Source organism: Lycium barbarum, chromosome 8, assembly GCF_019175385.1.
Source record: "Lycium barbarum isolate Lr01 chromosome 8, ASM1917538v2, whole genome shotgun sequence".
In the NCBI taxonomy this organism is placed as follows: domain Eukaryota; kingdom Viridiplantae; phylum Streptophyta; class Magnoliopsida; order Solanales; family Solanaceae; genus Lycium; species Lycium barbarum.
The window spans coordinates 90,080,885-90,100,991 of NC_083344.1; the positions used below are offsets into that span (position 1 = coordinate 90,080,885).

At 40.2% G+C, this 20,107-nt stretch overlaps 1 protein-coding gene across 1 annotated transcript; it reads right to left on the reverse strand.

The window, feature by feature from the left end:
* Positions 1-16,526: 16,526 nt before the first annotated feature.
* Positions 16,527-18,322, reverse strand: LOC132607942 (uncharacterized). Its single transcript, XM_060322025.1, has 4 exons — positions 18,125-18,322; positions 17,688-18,019; positions 17,138-17,311; positions 16,527-16,557 (listed from the first exon to the last, which is right to left on the reverse strand). The coding sequence occupies exons 1-4, from the start codon at positions 18,320-18,322 to the stop codon at positions 16,527-16,529; spliced, it is 735 nt and encodes a 244-aa protein (XP_060178008.1).
* Between the last annotated feature and the right edge of the window lie 1,785 nt (positions 18,323-20,107).

A 20,107-nucleotide genomic window follows, 5' to 3' on the forward strand; every position in this document is an offset into this window, starting at 1 on the left:
AATTCATATGCTACCTGTCCCACCTTGCGAATGATTTTGTAGGGTCCGATGTACCTAGGACTTAGCTTCCCCTTCTTGTCAAATCTCATTATCCCTTTCATTAGCGACACTTTCAAGAACACCAGATCATTAACTTGAAACTCCAAGTCTCGTCGGTGGTTGTTCGCATAGGACTTTTGGAGACTATGGGCTGTTAACAACCGATCTCGAATCACCTTGACCTTTTCTACTGCTTGTTGGATCAATTCAGGGCCCACTAATTGTGTTTCTCCTATTTCGAACCATCCTATTGGAGATCTACATTTCCTTCCATATAACGCTTCATACGAAGCCATTTGTTTACTAGAATGGTAGTTGTTGTTATATGCAAACTCAATTAATGGCAAATGATCATCCCAACTATCACCTGTTACACCCCGCGTTTTCAGAGCAGGAGTATGACATTTACCTCACCGTAGTAAGGGAGTGTCGGAGACGTCCCATAATGTTTTGAAAAGCACAAGTCATGGAAAGTACGTAACAACGAAGAAAGAGGGTGAATTACGATCTCGTAAGTCGTAATCGGGAAAGAGTATTTTGAAACACGAGAACATGATCATTATTAGTATAATAAGTGATAAATATCATGTATGGAGAGTTTCGGAATATTTCGAGATCGAGCAAATTGAAAAAAATAAGTTCGATGAAAATTTGAGAAATGCTGGAAAGATATTTAGTCAAATTTGGAGGGGTATATCTCCATGTATATTTGGAGTTTTAAGGCGTTTCAAAAGCCTAAAATGAAGTTCGTCGAGTCTAGTTTGTAATGCAACAAACCGCTCATCGATAGGGCGTCGGAGTAGAGAATTATAGACGTTACAAACTGAACTGTCGCGCAGAAACAGAGCTGCTACAGCACTGCTACAGTACCGCTACAGTACTGCTACAGTACTGTAGCTGCAGTACGTCGGCCCACCCTCTATAAAAGGGCTAAAAACCCCCATTTTGATCACAAAAAATGCTACAAAGTTCCAGAAAATTCAGCCATTAAAAGGCTCTTAATCTGACATAAAAGTGAAGATTTTGGGCAAAAATTCAAGCTACGAAGTACTAATCGAAGTCCGGGCAACGCATAGTCACAAATATGATTTCATTTTGGAGTTGGAGTGGCTTGGAAACAAGTAAATGTTGAAGATTTGGCTACCTTCATGAAAAACAAGGTATGAATTTGTTGAATCTCTTTCTCTATCAATATGAATTAAGAAATAATGGCAAGAACAAGGTGATAGTTTGTTGTATTGATGTTGTTAATTTGTGGGTTGAGATTTGAAGAGAAATTGGACGAAATATACATATATCTATCTTGTAGGATGTTGGGGATGTTATTATTGATGTTGTTAGTACTAATTTCAACTTCTTTACGGAAATAAAGTTATTAAATAGTTGTATCACAAGTGGGTTGGTTGAGAAATTTGGAAAATAGTGTGTGGGTTGTTTTATGGCATATGTTGGTGTTGGAAATGATATTACGACTATTGGTATTGTTGAAGAATAATGAGCAAGTTATATTTAGTGTTTTAGTTGTTGTGTTGTAGATTGCATATAGCAAGTAAAGACTTGATAAGTGTGGTAAAGTATTGGTAATTGGAAGATTATGTATATTGAAGAATAATGTTCTTGCATGGATAGTATGTAATGATATTGGTATGATGTCGTTGGAATATATACTATAAGGTTGTTATCGTGTTCATTGGAGTCGGAAGGTTTTGAAGAAGGTAATAAATTGAAATCATGCATCTTGGATGAAATATGTGAATTGCTAGTGCGATTGTTGATTATGTTAATAGTTTGGCCGGGTTTGAATTCCCGGATTGTGTTGGTTGAGAATTTGGCTATGTTGAATGTTGAGGATGGTATATTTACAGAGGAAATGCTGCCGAAATTTCGGTAGCCAAGTGTTTCCTTAAGATTTCAACTCTAAGTATACTAATGAGAGTTTTGGTAAAAACGACCAATTTGCAGATTTTAACGAAATTGTGACGTGAATTTGGAATAGCAAAAGGAGCGGAAAGAGGTATGTAAGGCTTCACCCTTCTTTCTATGGCATGTCTTAGGTGTAATAAGTCGGGTACGAGCCTCGGGGACAACTCTGTTCCCCGGAATCCGCACCTAAAGTTTTCTCCTTTTTGTTCAATAGTATTGAATTAGAAAGTGTGCCAATTGTGGGAAAAAACCTCCTAAACCCTTAGCACTTGTATAAATGGGACCCGATTACCCTAAGATCCTCACAATGTAACGCTATGACACGTAATATATGTAAATCGTATACGCTACCTCATCCGTCCCGAGGTGGGCCCGTTACTCTCGGATTTTCCTTATAGTCTTGCTTGACTTACTTGAAGTGAATCTAAAGGGAAACTTTAATCCCGATTTCGTTACCAAATGATAAGTACTATGACTCCTCTAACGAGGGTACTTCCATGACGATAATGATAACAATGATGTTAGATAAGAGGATATGCCTATGATACGTCCTACCAGAACGACTCTATGACTAAGATGACTAAGCTAAGTATCTTATGTAAACATGAAAATGATAAACTAATTTTCGAATCCTATTTATATTCCCTAGCTATGACTTCACTTTTTAAAGACTTCCAAGCCTATGAACTGTCATCTATGACGCCCACGATTTCATTCTACGTTTACTTTAATACTATTCTCCGTTGACCATCTCATCTTAAAATATTCGTCCCTTCGAGGTGAGACAAGAGCGATCATGAGTATTCCATAATGTACTCGGAGGTCACCGACCTTACGTCACTCCGATGGCTACATGATTTTCCCTTGGGCTCCCTTGTGTGCTTATATGATGTATATTTATATAAAACATGTATATTTATATAAGATATGTATATATATATATATATATAAAACATGTATATGTATATAAGATATATATAAGTATATAAAATATGTATATGTATATAAGATAAGTAAATGTATATAAGACATGTATATGTATACAAGCTATGTATATGAATACAAAAATATGTGTACGTATATAAGATGTGTATATGCATACAAAGTACATATATGCAAGCTATGTATATAAACCTGGGCTGGGGGGAAGGGATACATGGGGGAAATGGGAAGAGAAACATGTTTCATTGCTACCTGATCAGCTGGCTTATCATCCCAGACGCAGGATATATGGGTGAGCCGGTGTATATCGGCGCTATGTGGGTGAGCCGACATTGCTCGGCGCTATGATATGACCTACCATGTCATGACCAGACATGCTATGATAAGATATGCTATGGTAAGCTATACTATGACATGATATGCTATGATCTACCACGACAAGACATGATATGACAAGCTATGCTATGCTACGATACGCTATGACATGCTATGCTAAGGTGAGACATGCTATGACACGCTATGCTATGACACGACACGCTATGACATGCTATGCTATGATATGATGAACTATGATATGATATACTATAGCCTGACATACTATGACACGATATACTATAACGCGATATGCTACGACAAGACAAGATAAGATATGATACGATATGATAATACATGACATGGTATAAGTTCTATTTTCTATGTCCTATGACTCCATGACATTATTAATTATACACTATGTTATTGCTTGTGTTATCTTCCGTGTCTTAAATACTCGGTACACTATTCGTACTGACGTCCCTTCTTGTGGACGCTGCGTTTCATGCCGCGCAGGTCAGCAGACAGGTGGACTTGATCCTTAAGAGCTCTACCAGCGGTACTCTACAGCGCTCCAGTTGTTCCGGAGCCTCACTTCAATGGTACTATTTTGTGTATGTATTCTCGGGCACGACAGTACTCGGCCCTTTCTATGTATAAGCGTACTATGTCTAGAGGCTCGTAGACAGATATGTACAGTCAGTCAGGTACAGTTAGATATATGGTGTTTTAGCATGTTAATGTTGTTGTATAAAGTGATAACGAAGTTTACTAGTCTATGTTCATAATGACGCTGCTAATGTTAATGTTCAAAAAAAAATATGGCACCGTTCATACGGCTTGCTAAGAGGTAAAGGCAAAACGATAGACAAGGGGTGCTCGGTACAAGTATCGGGTACTCGTCACGGCCCCTAGTTGGGTCGTGACATCACCGAAATCCAACACACACGCCCGTAGCATATCTTCTAATGTTTGAATGGTACGCTCGGCCTGCCCGTCAGTTTGTGGATGAAATGTCGTGCTAAACTTCACTTGCGTGCCCAAACCTTCTTGAAAAGACTTCCAGAACTTAGCTGTAAACTGTGCTCCTCTATCCGTGATAATAGACAATGGAATACCATGGAGTCGCACAATTTCCTTGAGATACTGTCTTGCATAGTCTTCTGCTGAGTACGTGGTTCTAATTGGAAGAAAATGGGCTGCTTTTGTCAATCTATCCACGATCACCCATATAGAATCATGTTTACCACGGGAACGAGGTAATCCCACGATGAAATACATGTTAATCACTTCCCATTTCCAGGTGGGTATTTCTATCGCTTGCAATAAGCGTCCTGGCTTCTGATGCTCAACTTTTACTTGTTGGCAATTTGGAAATTGTGCCACAAATTCTGCTATGTCTCTCTTCATGCCATCCCACCAATACATCATCTTGAGATCATGATACATTTTGGTTGAACCTGGGTGAATAGAATATCGAGAGCAATGTGCTTCTTCTAGAATTCGTCGGCGCAATTCCGCCACAGTCGGCACACACAACCTGCCTCGGTATCTAAGAATTCCATCACTAGAAACTTCAAACGGAGACTTTTCCTTTCCATGCGATGCGTCTCTATAATGACATAACTGAGGATCTTCATACTGCCGTTCCTTCACTTCCAGATCCAAGGACGAAATTTTGGAATCTTTGATACTAATACCTGCATCACCTGAATCAATTACACGCACTCCAAGATTAGCCAATCGATGAAGTTCTTGAACCATCTCTTTCCTTTCTGGAGGGATTTCACATAAACTGCCCATTGATCGGCAGCTAAGTGCATCGACTACTACATTCGCCTTCCCGGGGTGGTATAAAATGTTAACATCATAATCTTTTAATAATTCTAACCACCACCTCTGCCGCAGGTTCAACTCCCTTTGCTTGAAAATGTACTGGAGGCTCTGGTGATCTGTATAGATATCAACGTGCACACCGTACAAGTAATGTCTCCACATTTATAAGGCATGAATGACCGCAGCCAATTCGAGATCATGCGTCGGATAGTTCTTTTCATGTTTCCGCAATTGTCTCGAGGCATATGCAATAACCTTACCATGCTGCATCAATACGCATCCCAATCCGACACCTGAAGCGTCACAATACACAACATAGCCATCTGACCCTTCTGGAAGTGTTAAAACTGGAGTTGAGGTCAACCTGTTTTTCAACTCTTGGAAACTACGTTCACAAGCGTCATTCCATTGGAATTTAGCCGACTTCTGGGTTAACTTCATCAATGGGGCTGAAATAGATGAAAAGCCCTCTACAAACCTTCTATAATAGCCTGCTAAACCCAGAAAACTACGAACTTCTGTAGGCGTCGTAGGCCTTGGCCAAGTCTTCACTGCTTCAATTTTCTGAGTGTCAACTCGAATACCGTCATTGGAAATAACATGGCCCAGAAATGTCACAGAATTCAGCCAAAACTCGCATTTCAATAATTTTGCATATAGTTCCCGAGCTCGAAGAATACCAAGAACGATCCTCAAAATGATCTGCATGTTCCGCGCGAGAATATACCAGAATATCATCAATAAATACAATCACAAATAGATCCAAGAGAGGCCTGAATACATTGTTCATCAAATTCATAAATACAGCCGGAGCATTAGTCAACCCGAATGACATCATTCGGAATTCATAATGTCTGTATCTCGTTCTGAAGGCCGTTTTAAGAATATCCGCTTCTCTAACTCTCACTTGATGGTAGCCCGACCTTAAATCTATTTTTGAAAACCACTTGGCACCTTGCAATTGATCGAATAGATCATCAATCCTTGGAAGAGGGTATCTATTCTTTATTGTCACCTTGTTCAATTGCCAGTAGTCGATACACATTCGTAGAGATCCGTCTTTCTTTCTCACAAACAAGATCGGTGCTCCCCACGGCGATGAACTGGTTCTAATGAATCCCTTCTCGAGCAAGTCTTTCAGCTGCACCTTTAGCTCTTTTAATTCTGCCGGAGCCATTCGATAAGGGGGAATAGAAATAGGCTTTGTGTCCGGCAATATATCAATAGCGAAATCAATTTCCCTTTCTGGTGGAAGACCTGGAAGTTCATCTGGAAATACGTCCGGAAACTCATTCACCACCGGAACTGACTGGAAAATTGGTGGCTTTGCCTCGGTATCATGAACCCGAACTATATGATAAATATAGCCCTTGGCTATCATCTTCCTTGCCTTGAGGTAGGAAATAAACCTACCTTTCGGAGATGCTGTATTACCCTGCCATTCAAGCATGGGCTCTCCCGGAAATTGGAATCGAACCACTTTTGTGCGACAATCAACATTTGCATAATACGAAGCCAACCAATCCATACCCATGATTACATCGAAATCTACCATTTCTAACTCAATCAAGTCAGCTTGGGTCTGACGATCGCATATCACAATAACACAATTTTTGTACACTTGTCTTGCTATCACAGGATCACCAACTGGGGTGAGTACCTCAAAGGGTTTAATTGACTCGGGTTTCACCCCAATACAACCAGCAACATATGGAGTAATATAAGAAAATGTAGAACCCGGATCTATCAACGCATACATATCACGGGAAAATATAGACAATATACCTGTGACTACATCCGGAGAGGACTCGAGATCCCGTCGTCCCGCTAAAGAATATACACGGGGCTGAGTGGCACCCGAAGTAGATGCTGCCCCTCGGCCTCTGCCTCGGCCTGTTGTCATTTCAGGAGTCTGCCCTGCGGGGCATGCTGATGAGGAACCCGCTGCTGAGCCTGTGGGCTGAACCCCACCTCTACCATATCGCGAGGGACAACCTCGCATCAAATATCCAGTCTGCCCACAAACATAACAACCATCAGTGTCTTGACGACACGGCCCTGAATGTAATTTGCGGCACTGACTACATCGCGGAACTGGCGGTCGTCTCTAACTGCAATCACCCCCAAACTGAGAACCCGGAGCTCTGACCTTGTCCCGACGGAAAAGAGCGATCAAATCCCCTGTCCGCGAACCGGGGAGGTGCACTAGTCGCTGACTGGCCTGAATGCCGGGAATAAGCCTGCCTCGATCCCCCTCTATAATCACCACCTGTGCCCTCAGATCTAGCCCTTTTGTTTTGCCTCCTATCACTGTCGTGATCGCCTCTTTGTTGTCGTTGTCGCCCCTCTAAATTCTGAGCATGGGCCTGTATCCGGGAAATGTCCATCCCGTCTTGCAAGGAAGCCGTCAGAAAATCTCTGAATAAATGCGGTCCCAGACCACTCACAAATCTATGTACCCGATCTCCCATGTCGGCCACCATAGTCGGAGCATATCTAGCCAAAGAATTGAATTGCATGATATACTCCCGGGCACTCATGTTCCCTTGTCTCAAATTCGGAAATCTATCTGCTCTAGCTCGACGGACCTCGGGTGGAAAATAGTGGCGAATGAAAGCATCTACGAACTCTTGCCAAACCGGAGGAGGCGCATTCTCCCCTCTTGATAACACCCAATTGTTGTACTATAACACCGCCACATCCCGGAGTCTATAGGATGCCAACTCCACGGATTCGGTTTCGGAGGCATGGACAATCTTCAATGTCCTCAATATTTCATCAATAAAACCTTGTGGGTCTTCCTCCGGCTTTGACCCGAAGAATTCCGGGGGATTTAGACTCATATAATCACGAGCCTTTGTACTTGGTGCCCGGTCACTTGAGCCCACATGTTGTCGTTGTGCTTGTGCGGCAACCAATTGGGTCAATAACTGAATAGCCTTGGTCATTTGTTGACCCAAAGCAGCTGGCGGAGGAATTGGAGCTCGGGCTCCTCCTTGCTCTTCCACATTAGGCGGGGTAGAAGAAGTATTTGACAAGGCCTCGTTGTGCGATTCGCTTTCCTCTATATTCATCGGAGGCTCTCTTTCTACCCGTCTCTTTGCTGTAGGCTTGCCCTTCTAGGCGGCTGTAGCTTTTCCCTTTGGCGGCATTCTGAAATCATAACACACTATTAGAGAGGATAACATCGTATACACGACTCTATCGCACGATCTCATAGAAGAAAGATGGTCATTTTTCCTAAATGCCCCGTAGCCTCTTGTTTATTGATGTGGCGCGCTACACACCATAAACAAGACTCTACTAGACACGGCTCGTAGACACTTCCTAGGAACGAACTGCTCTGATACCACTTTTGTCAAGACCCGGCTAGGGGCCGTGACGGGTACCCGGGGCTAACCACCTAGCACCACTCGAGCCATCGCTTATTAAGCTTATTTAGCAATCATTTATTCAATTCATGCTTAATTTATAATAAAATCCATTTTCCTTTAGAAACGAAATGATTTTATACATACGAGCCCTTAGGCTAGCAAAATAATATACACATATATATATTTATACATAATGACCATGCCATAAAACCACACGACCCACGTCGAGTATCTACGAGCCTCTAAGAGATGACATCTACAACTGTATACAAAAGAATCATCATAGGCACCTCCGGGACAATGGAGGGATTTCAGTCAGCTAGCAGCCTCTAAGAATCCGGAGCGAGATCTCCTCCCTGTCTACCTGTGGGCGTGAACACAGCGTCCAAAGAAAGAGGACGTCAGTACGAATATTATACTGAGTATGTAAGGCAGGAATGAAACAAACAAACATAATAGAAAGATCATGAGTCATGGGACAAAGATATAACCTGCACAAATGTCATAGGCAATCGTATTACTTTCATATCTCATATTTTACATAATCATAGTATACATGTTATCACACCCCATACATCATCACGTACGTCATCATATACATCATCACATCATAATCTGTATCGTCACCCGCATCCGGGTAACCCTCATACGCCGCCCACTAGTGGTGATCATGCCCGGCCCTCTCGGCTCGGTGTAAACATCGCAGCCCGCATTAGCGGTGACATGCCCGGCCATATAGGCGCGATGGAATCATACGCAGCCCGCATTAGCGGTGACATGCCCGACCGTATAGGCACGGTGGAATCTTATTATCACAAAGTCGATCATAACACATCACTATTACACATCTCATAACATAGCATCATCTTATCATCTTATTGTCATAACATACATTAGCATTAAGAGAATTCATTAGGCTTTAAGACAACCATACTATGTCGGGGTGACGTAAGGTCGTGAACCCCCCGATTGTATTATGGACATTTATGAGTATCATGCCTCGCCTTGAAGGGAATAAAACATAAGGCGAGTGTTAACAATAATAACATCATTAGCATTGTAGGAACATCATGCCACAATTTCTTGAGTCTCTAGACTCTAGCTCATTGTCATCACTATCATGCTCATAGTGGATTTAATATATAGAAGGACTCTTAAGCTTCATCTTATAGAAGGATTTGTGGAAAGCTTGAAGGATTCATGCCTTTTGAAAGAAGAGTTAAGCCTCACATACCTTTCTCGTTTAAGCAATTTAGCGTTTGCTTATTCTCCTTCAATGTCACGCCTCTACCTTTAAAAAGAGGATTCGTACGATCGTTAGTTAACCAACTATAAGAACGCACTACTATTTCTAGAGAAAATTGGGCAGCACTTCCTTTGTTTTTACAACTTTTCCCATGTTCTATTTAAACTCCCAACATTTACAACAACACTCATAATATAGCAATCTCAATTATCATTCATATACAATGGCCATGATCCACCATTTCTCTTCATTTTTCCTCACATTTATGGTTTTAGGTTCGGTACCGTATTTTCCCATGTATCACACTTATCTCATAGTCTACATGTCCTTTATAACATATTCATACTCACAACACACTAACATTCATAATTCAATTCAACTACGACTCACTTATGACATTATTCACTCTTGAATGACCCATTTGCTATGTTCTTCTACAATTCGGGTATCTTAACCTTCCAATACCTTAACCAACATGAAATGGTCATGAAACTTACCTTGGATGATGCTTGAACAAGTCTTGAGTGGAGTTCTCCCTCTTTCACCAAAACCCTATTTCTCCTCTTCTTGGTTTTCTTAGTTTGGATGACTTCTACTTGAGTTTCATAGACTTTGATTCATGGATTATGTGTTATTGATCTTAGTTTCCCTTGGGTTTCTCTTGTAGTGGAGGAGTAGGGAAGGTTCTACAGGTCTCTTGAAGTATAGAGTGAGGAGGGAATGTAATATGAAATGAAAAAGACCCCTCATACTTCAACTTAAAAGCTGCCCGACCCTCACTATACGGACCAACATACGGTCCGTACTATTTATACGAACCGTATGTATGGGCGTACATTTGGTCCAGAATGTCATCTTCATTTTGGCCAATTATACGGTCCAACATACGGCCAGTATAATTTATACGGTCTGTATGTTTGGCCGTATAATGCCAACTGAAGCGACTTCTGTTTTCGTCGACTCGCTTGATCTCCGATCCTTATGGAACCTTCTTAACACTTGTTTAACACCTCGATACCCATCTAAAGGACGTTATTGATTATCCCTAAGACCTCATTATGCCATCACCAAATCGTTGCTTGTTATTCTTATCCGATACACAACGTATGATTCATTTTCCTTAGCAACTTTCTTTCCTTGCGTTGTATGCCTTTAGAATCTCGTCGAGGGTCATCTAATACTCTTTATCACTCATCAAAACATCTCATACGCTACGCTCTTGGTTAGCTTATTCACTGTACATATACGGGGGATTTTCCAAGGTGTAACAGAAAGGACTTTGTGGTTTATTGTGATGCTTCTCATTTTGGGTTGGGTGCCGTGTTGATGCAGGGAGAGAAGGTTATTTCTTATGCTTCCAGGCAGCTAAAGATTCATGAGAAGAACTACCCTACCCATGATTTGGAGTTGGCCGAAGTTGTATTTGCTCTGAAGATTTAGAGCCACTATCTCTATGGTGTCCATTGTGTATTCACCAACTATCAATGTCTTCAGCATGTGTTGACTCAGCGGGATCTTAATTCTAGGCAGTGGAGATTGATTGAGTTACTTAAAGATTACGACATTACCATTTTATTTCATCCTGGCAAGGCAAACGCGATAGTAGATGCCTTGAGCAGAAAGTCAGCTAGCATGGGTAGTTTGGCTCACTTTATTGCTTTGGAGCGTCCGTTAGCCATGGAGGTTCAGACTCTGGCTAATAGTTTTGTGAGGCTGTATATGTCCGATTCGGGTCGGGTGTTGGCTTGTGTTGAGGCGAGACTATTGCTTCTGGACTAGATTAAGGCAAAATAGTTTGAGGATGCAATATTATGCGAGATTCATAACAAGGTGTTTAGTGGTGAGGCCAAGAAGGCCATGATTGATAGTGAAGGGGTCTTGAGGATCAAGGGACGTGTTTTCGTTCCTCGTATTGATGACTTGATTCAGACGATTTTATAGGAGTCCCACAGTTCTAGATATTCTATTCATCTTGGTGCTAACAAGATGTATCATGATCTAAGGCAGCATTATTACTGGGCTAGGATAAAGCGTGATATTGTTGAGATTATTTCTTAGTGTCTGGATTGTCAACAGGTTAAGTACAAGCACAGAAGACCCGAGGGTACACTTCATAGGATGCCCATTTCTGAGTGGAAGTGGGAGAGGATAGTTATGGATTTTATCGTTGGTCTTCTAAAGACCTTGGGAAAATTTGATTCGATTTGGGTTATTATTGATAGGTTGACTAAGTCTGCTCATTTCATACCAGTTTAGATTACCTACACTGCTCAAAAAGCCCATATTTATATCTGTGAGATTGTTCATTTGCATGGGGTCACTATTTCCATCATATCTGATAAAGGCCCACAGTTTATGTCCTGATTTTGGAGGACTTTACAGGCTGAGTAAGGTACTAGATTGGATTTGAGTATCGTTTTTCACCCTCAGATAGATAGTTTGAGCATATGATTTAGATTCTCGAGGATAAGCTCCGAGCTTGTGTGATTGACTTTGGTGGTCATTGGGACCAGTTCTTACTATTGGCAGAATTTTCTAATAATAACAGTCACCATTCGAGCATTGATATGGATCCATTTGAGGCTCTTTATGGGAGGAGATGCCGATCTCCTATAAGATGGTTTGATGTCGTTGAGGTGAGGCCGTAGGGTGCTGATATTTTGAGAGAATCTTTAGATAAGTTTAAGGTGATTCAAGATAAGATTTTAGCAGCTCAGAGTAGACAGAAGGATTATGCGGACCAAAAGGTCCGAGATCCTGAGTTCATGGTTGGGGAGCAGGTTTTGTTGAAGGTCTCACCTATGAAGGGTGTGATGAGGTTTGGGAAGAAGGGAAAGCTCAGTCCTAGGTTCATTATTTCGTTTGAGATTCTTAGCCATGTGGGTAGCTTTTGAATTGGCTTTGCCTCTTGATTTTTCAGGTGTTCACCCGGTATTTCATGTGTCTATGCTGAAAAGATACCACGGTGACGATTCTTACATCATTCGTTGGGATTCAGTCTTACTAGATGAGATCTGTCTAATGAGGAGTAGCCTATTACCATTTTAGATAGAGAGGTTCATAAGTTGAGGTCTAAAGAGATAGCGTCGGTGAAGGTTCAGTGGAAGAATCATCCAGTTGAGGAGGCTACTCGAGAGACCTAGTCTGATATGCGTAATAAGTATCCCCAGCTTTTCACCCAGTCAGGTACCTTCCCTCTTGTTTCTTCCCTTGTACGTTCGAGGATGAACGATTGTTTAATTGGTATCTAATATAATGACCCGTTAAGTCGTTATATGCGTTTTGGCTATTTTACTCCTGCTGAGCCGTTTCTAAGACTAGGAGCGAGTTTAGTGAAAACTTAAGGAATTAGAATCCTTGAGTGAAGGAATTTGACCAATAGTTTACTTTTGGGTAAATAGAACTTGAGGTCCGTAAGGTCAATTATGACTTGGCGGGGTGGATGGTTCGGTTTTGCGAGATGGTTGATTGTATTTTGTGCACTTGTTTTATTCTGTTTGGGGTTGACTTAGTAAATTAGACCTCTGTTGGGAATTCCGAGGCCACGAGTGAGTTCGTAGCACATTTTTTTTACCTATGTGTGCATATCAGGCTTGTGTATGTGGGGCCTCAGATTGATGTTGGGATTTTGGGAAATTTTGATGAAAAACCAAAAGTTTTTGGTTTTGGTGTAACCGCCGTAGCGGGCGTGGTGCCGCCATAGCATAGTGTTGACTCCCACCACGGTGAGTTGGGTTTAGGGGAAGTCCGCCATAGCGGGTAGTGGGCTGACATTCTACGGCGCAATTTGGACCGATATGCCAAGCCGTGTCTTTTAATGAGGGCCGCCAAAACGGGTGGTATGACCGCTATAACGAGACCGTTAGGACGAAAATATCGACTGCTGGAGCGATCGTCTGGAAAAAGTAACCCATTTTTATATTGCTAAGTACGAGTCATTAGCCATAAACACCCTAAACAATTCCCAAAGCAATAGAGGTTATTCATTTCATTACTTTGGTGGAAGCATCCTTGAGGGTAAGTCTTAACCATTACTTTGTTCACTTTCATTCCTCCATTAAGTTCTTATGCAAGTTCTAGGTTCTCTAATGGTGTAAGAAAATTCTAGAACCCTAGATTCAGTAAACCCTTGTTAAAATAGTGGATTATTGACTATATTACTGTTCATATTATCTAGAAGTGTAGGTTGTCACCTTTTAGGATGGAATTGCTTAATTATTTGGGATTATATGTTGAGACTTAGGGTTTCACCTAAATTGGAGGGTTTTTGCCTAAATTCTGATTAAAGAGTTTAAAATGACTAGAAACCTACAAATTGGAGGATTATAATTGTTTGGACTGAGGGTAGGATAAATTCACCCTTAAATTTTGGTTTCTCCCTTTTGGATGGTTAGGGGCATTTGGGTATTATTTCCCAATACTTAGCATTATATTGCTAGACTTTGAGCATTCCAAGGCGTTACGCAAGGGTAAAGCTCACGAGGAATAGCTTGCGTTCATTCCGGCTCTGCATTGAGGTAAGTTATGGTTTACTTGAGTTAGACTTTGATTAGTAGCTTGTATATGTAGAAGAACTGATGGGAGAAAGCATGATTAGGTTTTCGGGCATGCAGTGTGGTTGGATACTACTTAAGTTGGTATGACTTTTGATTATGTGGGCTTGTCGCCATTACTTTATGTATTGAACATGTGGCGCATTTGTTGTGAATTGGAAGGAAGGGATTAATATATACTCTTCTTGATATTTCAGATAGCTTGTATGATCATGCTATTGTTGAGTTGATTTATCTGATCTTGATATGAATTGTGGCATGAGGACTTGTATTCATTGACACTGACATTATTGATTGATCATGCTTCATATTGAGTTCTGGACTTGAACCTTGTTGAGATTCATCTTGTGATCGGATACAAATATATATATATATATTACATGGAGTGAGGATGTGGCCTGTTTATAGGCTCGTGATTCAAGGCCAGTTCCGGAGTAAGTGGTACATGGACACCATGGGTCCCCTGCAAGTCATGACTATTGTGCGAACAATGCCCTTAGCATGTGTGTACGGTTGAGATACTATCATTGATTGCATTGTTTTGGACTTAACTCATTCTTCTGACATGTTGCTTCCATAGTTTTTTTTATTGAATCCTAGATTATTCATGAATTCTTGTTCTTCTTCTCCAATCAGGAGTAGCTAAACTCTCTTATTCTAGGATGGTAGCAAAGACATGATAGTTGGTTTGACGACAATTTCTATTTGTTGAATTTCCATCTTTTGGGTTGTTTATTTATTCTTGTGCTTAATTGTTTAATTACTTGATCATTAGTTAAACACTATCTGTGGCGTGTGAATTGAACTTGGGAGAGAGAATTTGCATAGGTAATAAGAATAAATAGGGCTTGTTCGAATGCACTTTAGGACAATCATTTCGCTATTGAGGATAGAGATATACCCTTTAGCCTTGCTTAGTTGGTTATAGAGATTTAAATGAGTTTAAGTTATTTTCTAATGATCATAGAGATATAGACGCTAGAGTAACTTGAATAGATTTGTGAGCAATTCCAGAGATACTCATAAAGTAAATATCAACCCGTGAACTAGTAACCCAGGAAATAAGATAGGTAGAATTATCAGAAGGCTAACTGGATTGTCGAAAACCATGACCTAGAACTCTTTCTCATCTGATAAATCAAAAGAAATTTGTCCAGTCTTATTTTATTCCAAATCTCTTGTTTTATTTAATTACTTCAAATAGTTACTTTAGTTACAGAAAACATCTTGATTCCACTCTCCTGAATACTTACGATTGAATTTGAATTAGTAAACAGTAGAAAAGTATAAGTTTCTATGGATACGATATCTGAACTTAAATCTTATATTACTTATTCGACCACGTATACTTGCGTGTGTGTTTGGGAGCAACAACCTTTGTCGTCGCCATCTTTTTGACTTAATGATAAATGCTTTAACAAAGTTCACAAGGAATCTACGGTGGCTACTGTTGGCATGTGAGGATTTTGGTAGAAGAGGCTTAATGATGAAAAAATTTTATGAAGTCCATGTTAACTTTTTGGTTTTTGCATGTCATTTCAGAATAATTACTCCACAAAACTTTTATCCTCGGAACTGATAACTTTCTACTATTTTTTACCGCAGCACTACAAGTTTAAGTCTGTGCGAGTGACTCGTATGGATCAACTTCTTATAAATGGAAAAGCACATTCAACAAGCTAGACTGGAGTTGCAAGAAACACAAAAACAACTCACATATCAATGTACTGAAACTCTACTGAACAACGAGAAAGACATCTTGCAAAACTTAGAAAAATGGTCTTTACTTGAAGAAAGTGTACTTAAGCAGAAAGCTAAAGCTACTTGGATCAAGCTTAGGGATTTAAACACTAAGTATTTTGCTGATGTAGTCAACGAAAGGCCTCATAGGAAACAAATTAGTGAACTCACTTCGCTGGCTGAATTAAGGTTGACAGATTCCAAAGATATCACTGATGAGATATTGTTGTTCTATAAAGGCTTAATGGGAACTGCAACCACAACTCTCCCTGCTGTTAACAAGATCATAATGCAAAAGGGTCCTATGCTCAATGAACAGTCTTTTGGCACCCTCTGGATGTTCAGCCATTTTAATAATTGTTGCCAAATTTCATTAGAAATGCTACACCTGCAGAAAAGATGGTCAATAGTCTTATTTTCTTATTCAAATAGTGGGCAAGTTTAATTTGTTGTCACCCCCCATTAGTATGGTCTGTCCCTTATAGCAAGTCTCCTATGAGCAGCAAGTCTCAATATGAATATCCATTGAGGCAGCCCAACGTTTTTACTAACTAATTTCCTCTATGTCACTTTTGGGAACTGTTCCCTGAGCCTGATGTAAAGTTGTTTAATAAAGAATGTTTCCATAGCCATCACCTCAGCCACATCATATCCAGCATTTATAAAGTACTTTGTAGCCTTTAAGATTTTTTGAGTAATCTATGAGGCTTGTTTGGGTATGTCTATGAACATGAACATGTTATTATTCCTTCCATAATAGCAATGTATCCATTTTACCCACAATTTGTCTTTTTTGGTACACAAGTTCCATAATAGTTTTCCAATAGCAGCCTTGTTCCATACAGAGATATCCAATATATTCAGGCCACCAACAACCAAAGGATAACACTATTTCCTAAGCTAGTAAGGCCTTCTTTGACATTTCAGTACCCCCAGTCCATAAGAAGTTTCTGCATGTAGCTTCAATTGTTTTGACAACCTTCTTGGGTAGCACAAAAATCAGAGCCCGAAAGACTTGGATGGAGAACAACACTGATTTAATTAATTGGGCTCTACCAGCATATGATAGAAATTTTGTAGTCCATGATTTGATTCTGCCTAGCATTTTTTCAAGAAGGGGTTGGCATTGCACAATTGAGACCCTCTTAATACTTTATGGCACCCCCAAATACCTTATAGGTAACACGCTACTGTTGAACCCTAGTACATCAAGAATATGTTGTTGCACCTTACTTGAGATACCCCCACAAGAAACTAAACTTTTGTTAAGGTTTGCAACTAATCCAGAGCATTTGGAGAAGTCTTGAAATTTTTCATATAACAACTGTATTGAAGTAATATCACTCCTGCAGAACAATAAGAGGTCATCTGCAAATCCCAATTGTACGAGGTTTAGTCTACTACACTTAGGGTGGAAATTGAATTGTGGTTGTTGTCCCACTGCTTCAGTAGTCTATATATATATACACACACACACTTAAATACTCCATAGCCATGACAAAAAGGAAAGGAGACAGGGGGTCACCTTGTCTTAGACCCTTCTTTGCCTATAAAGGTGGAGCTGGCTGCCCATTAATCAATATGAAATAGGACACTGTTTTGACACAATTCATGATCCAGTCAATGAATTCATCAGGAAAATTCAATCCAATTAATACCTACTCTAGAAAGGGCCATTCCAAGGAGTCATATGCTTTTTGCATATCTATTTTATGCATACACCTTGGAGATATCACTTTTCTCCCATAGCCCTTCACTAGCTCATGACTTAGAAGAATGTTGTCTGTGATCACCCTGCCTGGAACAAAAGCTGCTTGACTGTTACCAATAATGCTATCCATGACTGTTTGTAGTCTGCTAGCGAGCATTTTAGAGATCAGTTTATAAAGTATGGTATAGCAAGAAATAGGTCTGAACTCCTTCACAGTTGAAGGATTTTCGACTTTTGGATTAAGTGTAACTATTGTACAATTGGTAGCTCTGTACATCTTCTTGTTCAGAAAAAACTGCATCACAGCTTCACTCACTTCTTCACCAGTCATAGGCCATGCCTTCTAAAAAAAATAAGCATTAAACCCATCACACCCTAGGGCTTTTATCTCATCAATAACATTCAAGGTTGAGATAATTTCATTCCTGTTTATAAGAGCCTTGAGTACTAGCTGTTGTTTTCTTGTGAGTGTGGGTCCATTGTTCATGAAACTAGGTTGAATCCCAGGTAATTCACTAGCACAAGATCCCAATAAAGTTCGGTAGAATTCAATGATCTCACCCTCAATATCTTGAGGGGTTTGAAGTAAACTACTAGTAATCGATGTCAAACTTTTAATAGAATTGTGACTACCTCTATTCTTCATTTGTGCAAAAAAAAAAAAAAAAGCAGAATTTAAGTCTCCAAGTCCCAACCGTTGGACCCTGGATTTTTGTCTCAAAATACTTTCGTCAACCAAAATCCATTTCTCCAGACTTGATTTCAATTCTTTTTCTGTGTTAAATATGGTGGAATCGGTTAACTGAGTTCTGAGCTGGCATTGAACATCCTGCAGTTGTTGTCTGATCGTTTGGATTCTTATTTCTACATTGGAAAATTCTTTTGGAGTTTAATAGTTTCATACCACCCTTCATGTGCTTAAGCTTCTTCCACACTCTAGCCATAGGACTCCCAAAAACTTGATGTTGCCATCTAAGAGCTACTGTTTGTTTGAAATCAACATGATTTCCTATATGGTTGAAAAATTTGAATGGTCTGGCACCTCTGTTTTGCATTTCTACCATAGGTACACATAAGAGGGAATGATCTGAGAAATGTGGATCCCTCACTTCCACCTCCAGATGAGGCCACAAAGTGATCCATTCTGGGTTAACCAATACCCTGTCAATCATACTAAGGACATGCGAATTAGTCCAAGTATAGTGCCTCCCAGTAGATTTGAGTTCAGTTAATCCTGTATTCAGTATCATAGTCTCAAAGTCAAGAATTTCAGCATCCATTACTAGAGTACGTCGATCTTTACCTCTAAGAATAGAATTGAAATCCCCCTTTTTCAACCAAGGTTGTTGGACCATATCATGCATATTTTCCAAAGCAGACCATAGTCCTTTCATAGTGTCTATAGTATGAAACCCATAAATAGTAGTAAATTCAAAGGACAATCCCCTACACAACTTTGTAACATTATAATGGATGATTTGATCTTCAGTTCTGATAATATTGACACCCACAGCCCCCGGATTCCACAATAGCCAGATTCTGCCTTTATCATTGGACTTGTAGTTGTCATGCCATTTCCATCCTGGTCACACCTTATTTATGATTTGTCTTGATTTTTTTCTGGTCACTCTGTGTTCTACATAGCTATAACTCTTATATGTTCCTTCTTAAATATTTTGGGGAGTTCTTTGTGCTTATGCAGCTTATTAAATCACCTTACATTCCATGTACTTTCATTTGGGATGGCGTTGAGGAATAGGACTATTCAATCTAACACCTTTACTTCCCTGTCCTTTGTCCACTAACACAAATGCAGCCTGAATCATGTGTTGTAATGTGTTCTCCATTACAAGATTAGCACAACTAGTGGATGCTACAATCATATCTTCAATTTTTACATCACCAGCAACTTTAGAAGGAGATTTACCTCTCGTCCTTCCTGGAATAGTGGGATCGGGGCCATGTTGTGGTTGTGGAATTTCCTTCCTTGGTGTTTACTGAGCCGGTTGATTACCTACTGGTTTGTCACCTTTGCTCTGCCACATTTGTTGAACCTTCCCAAGACCTGCTCTGTTATTTAGAACAACTTTAGTAGGTGCAGCCTTATTGGTTGGAGCATCTTTAGTAGGAGCAGCCTTCATATTAAGATCAGGTTGTTTAGTCTGCTTTTGAGCTTAGTCCTCACCACAACTGTTTCCAATGTTGCAGCATTTAGCACAATAGTGGGGCCTCCATTCGTAGTTAACCACTTGCATAAACTCTTCATCCTTAGGACTAAGCACCTCCACTTCCTTAGGCAATGGAATAGTAACGTCCATTTCAATTAAGACCCGAGCATACGAGATCCTTTCCATCTTCGAAGTACAGTCATCAGTACACACTGGGGTTCCTAAGCAGCTTGCAATCACACTTAGACATTCCATTCCCCAAT

Excerpts from the sequence above, each read along its gene's own strand:
- LOC132607942 (XM_060322025.1), bottom strand. The coding sequence starts at position 18,322 with ATGAAGAATAGAGGTAGTCACAATTCTATTAAAAGTTTGACATCGATT. Across the intron at positions 18,020-18,124 it reads TCACAAGAAAACAACAGCTA|AAGGCATGGCCTATGACTGG; the intron begins GTACTCAAGGCT and ends TATTTTTTTTAG. Across the intron at positions 16,558-17,137 it reads AGTAGCGTGTTACCTATAAG|GCTCAGGGAACAGTTCCCAA; the intron begins GTATTTGGGGGT and ends ACTTTACATCAG.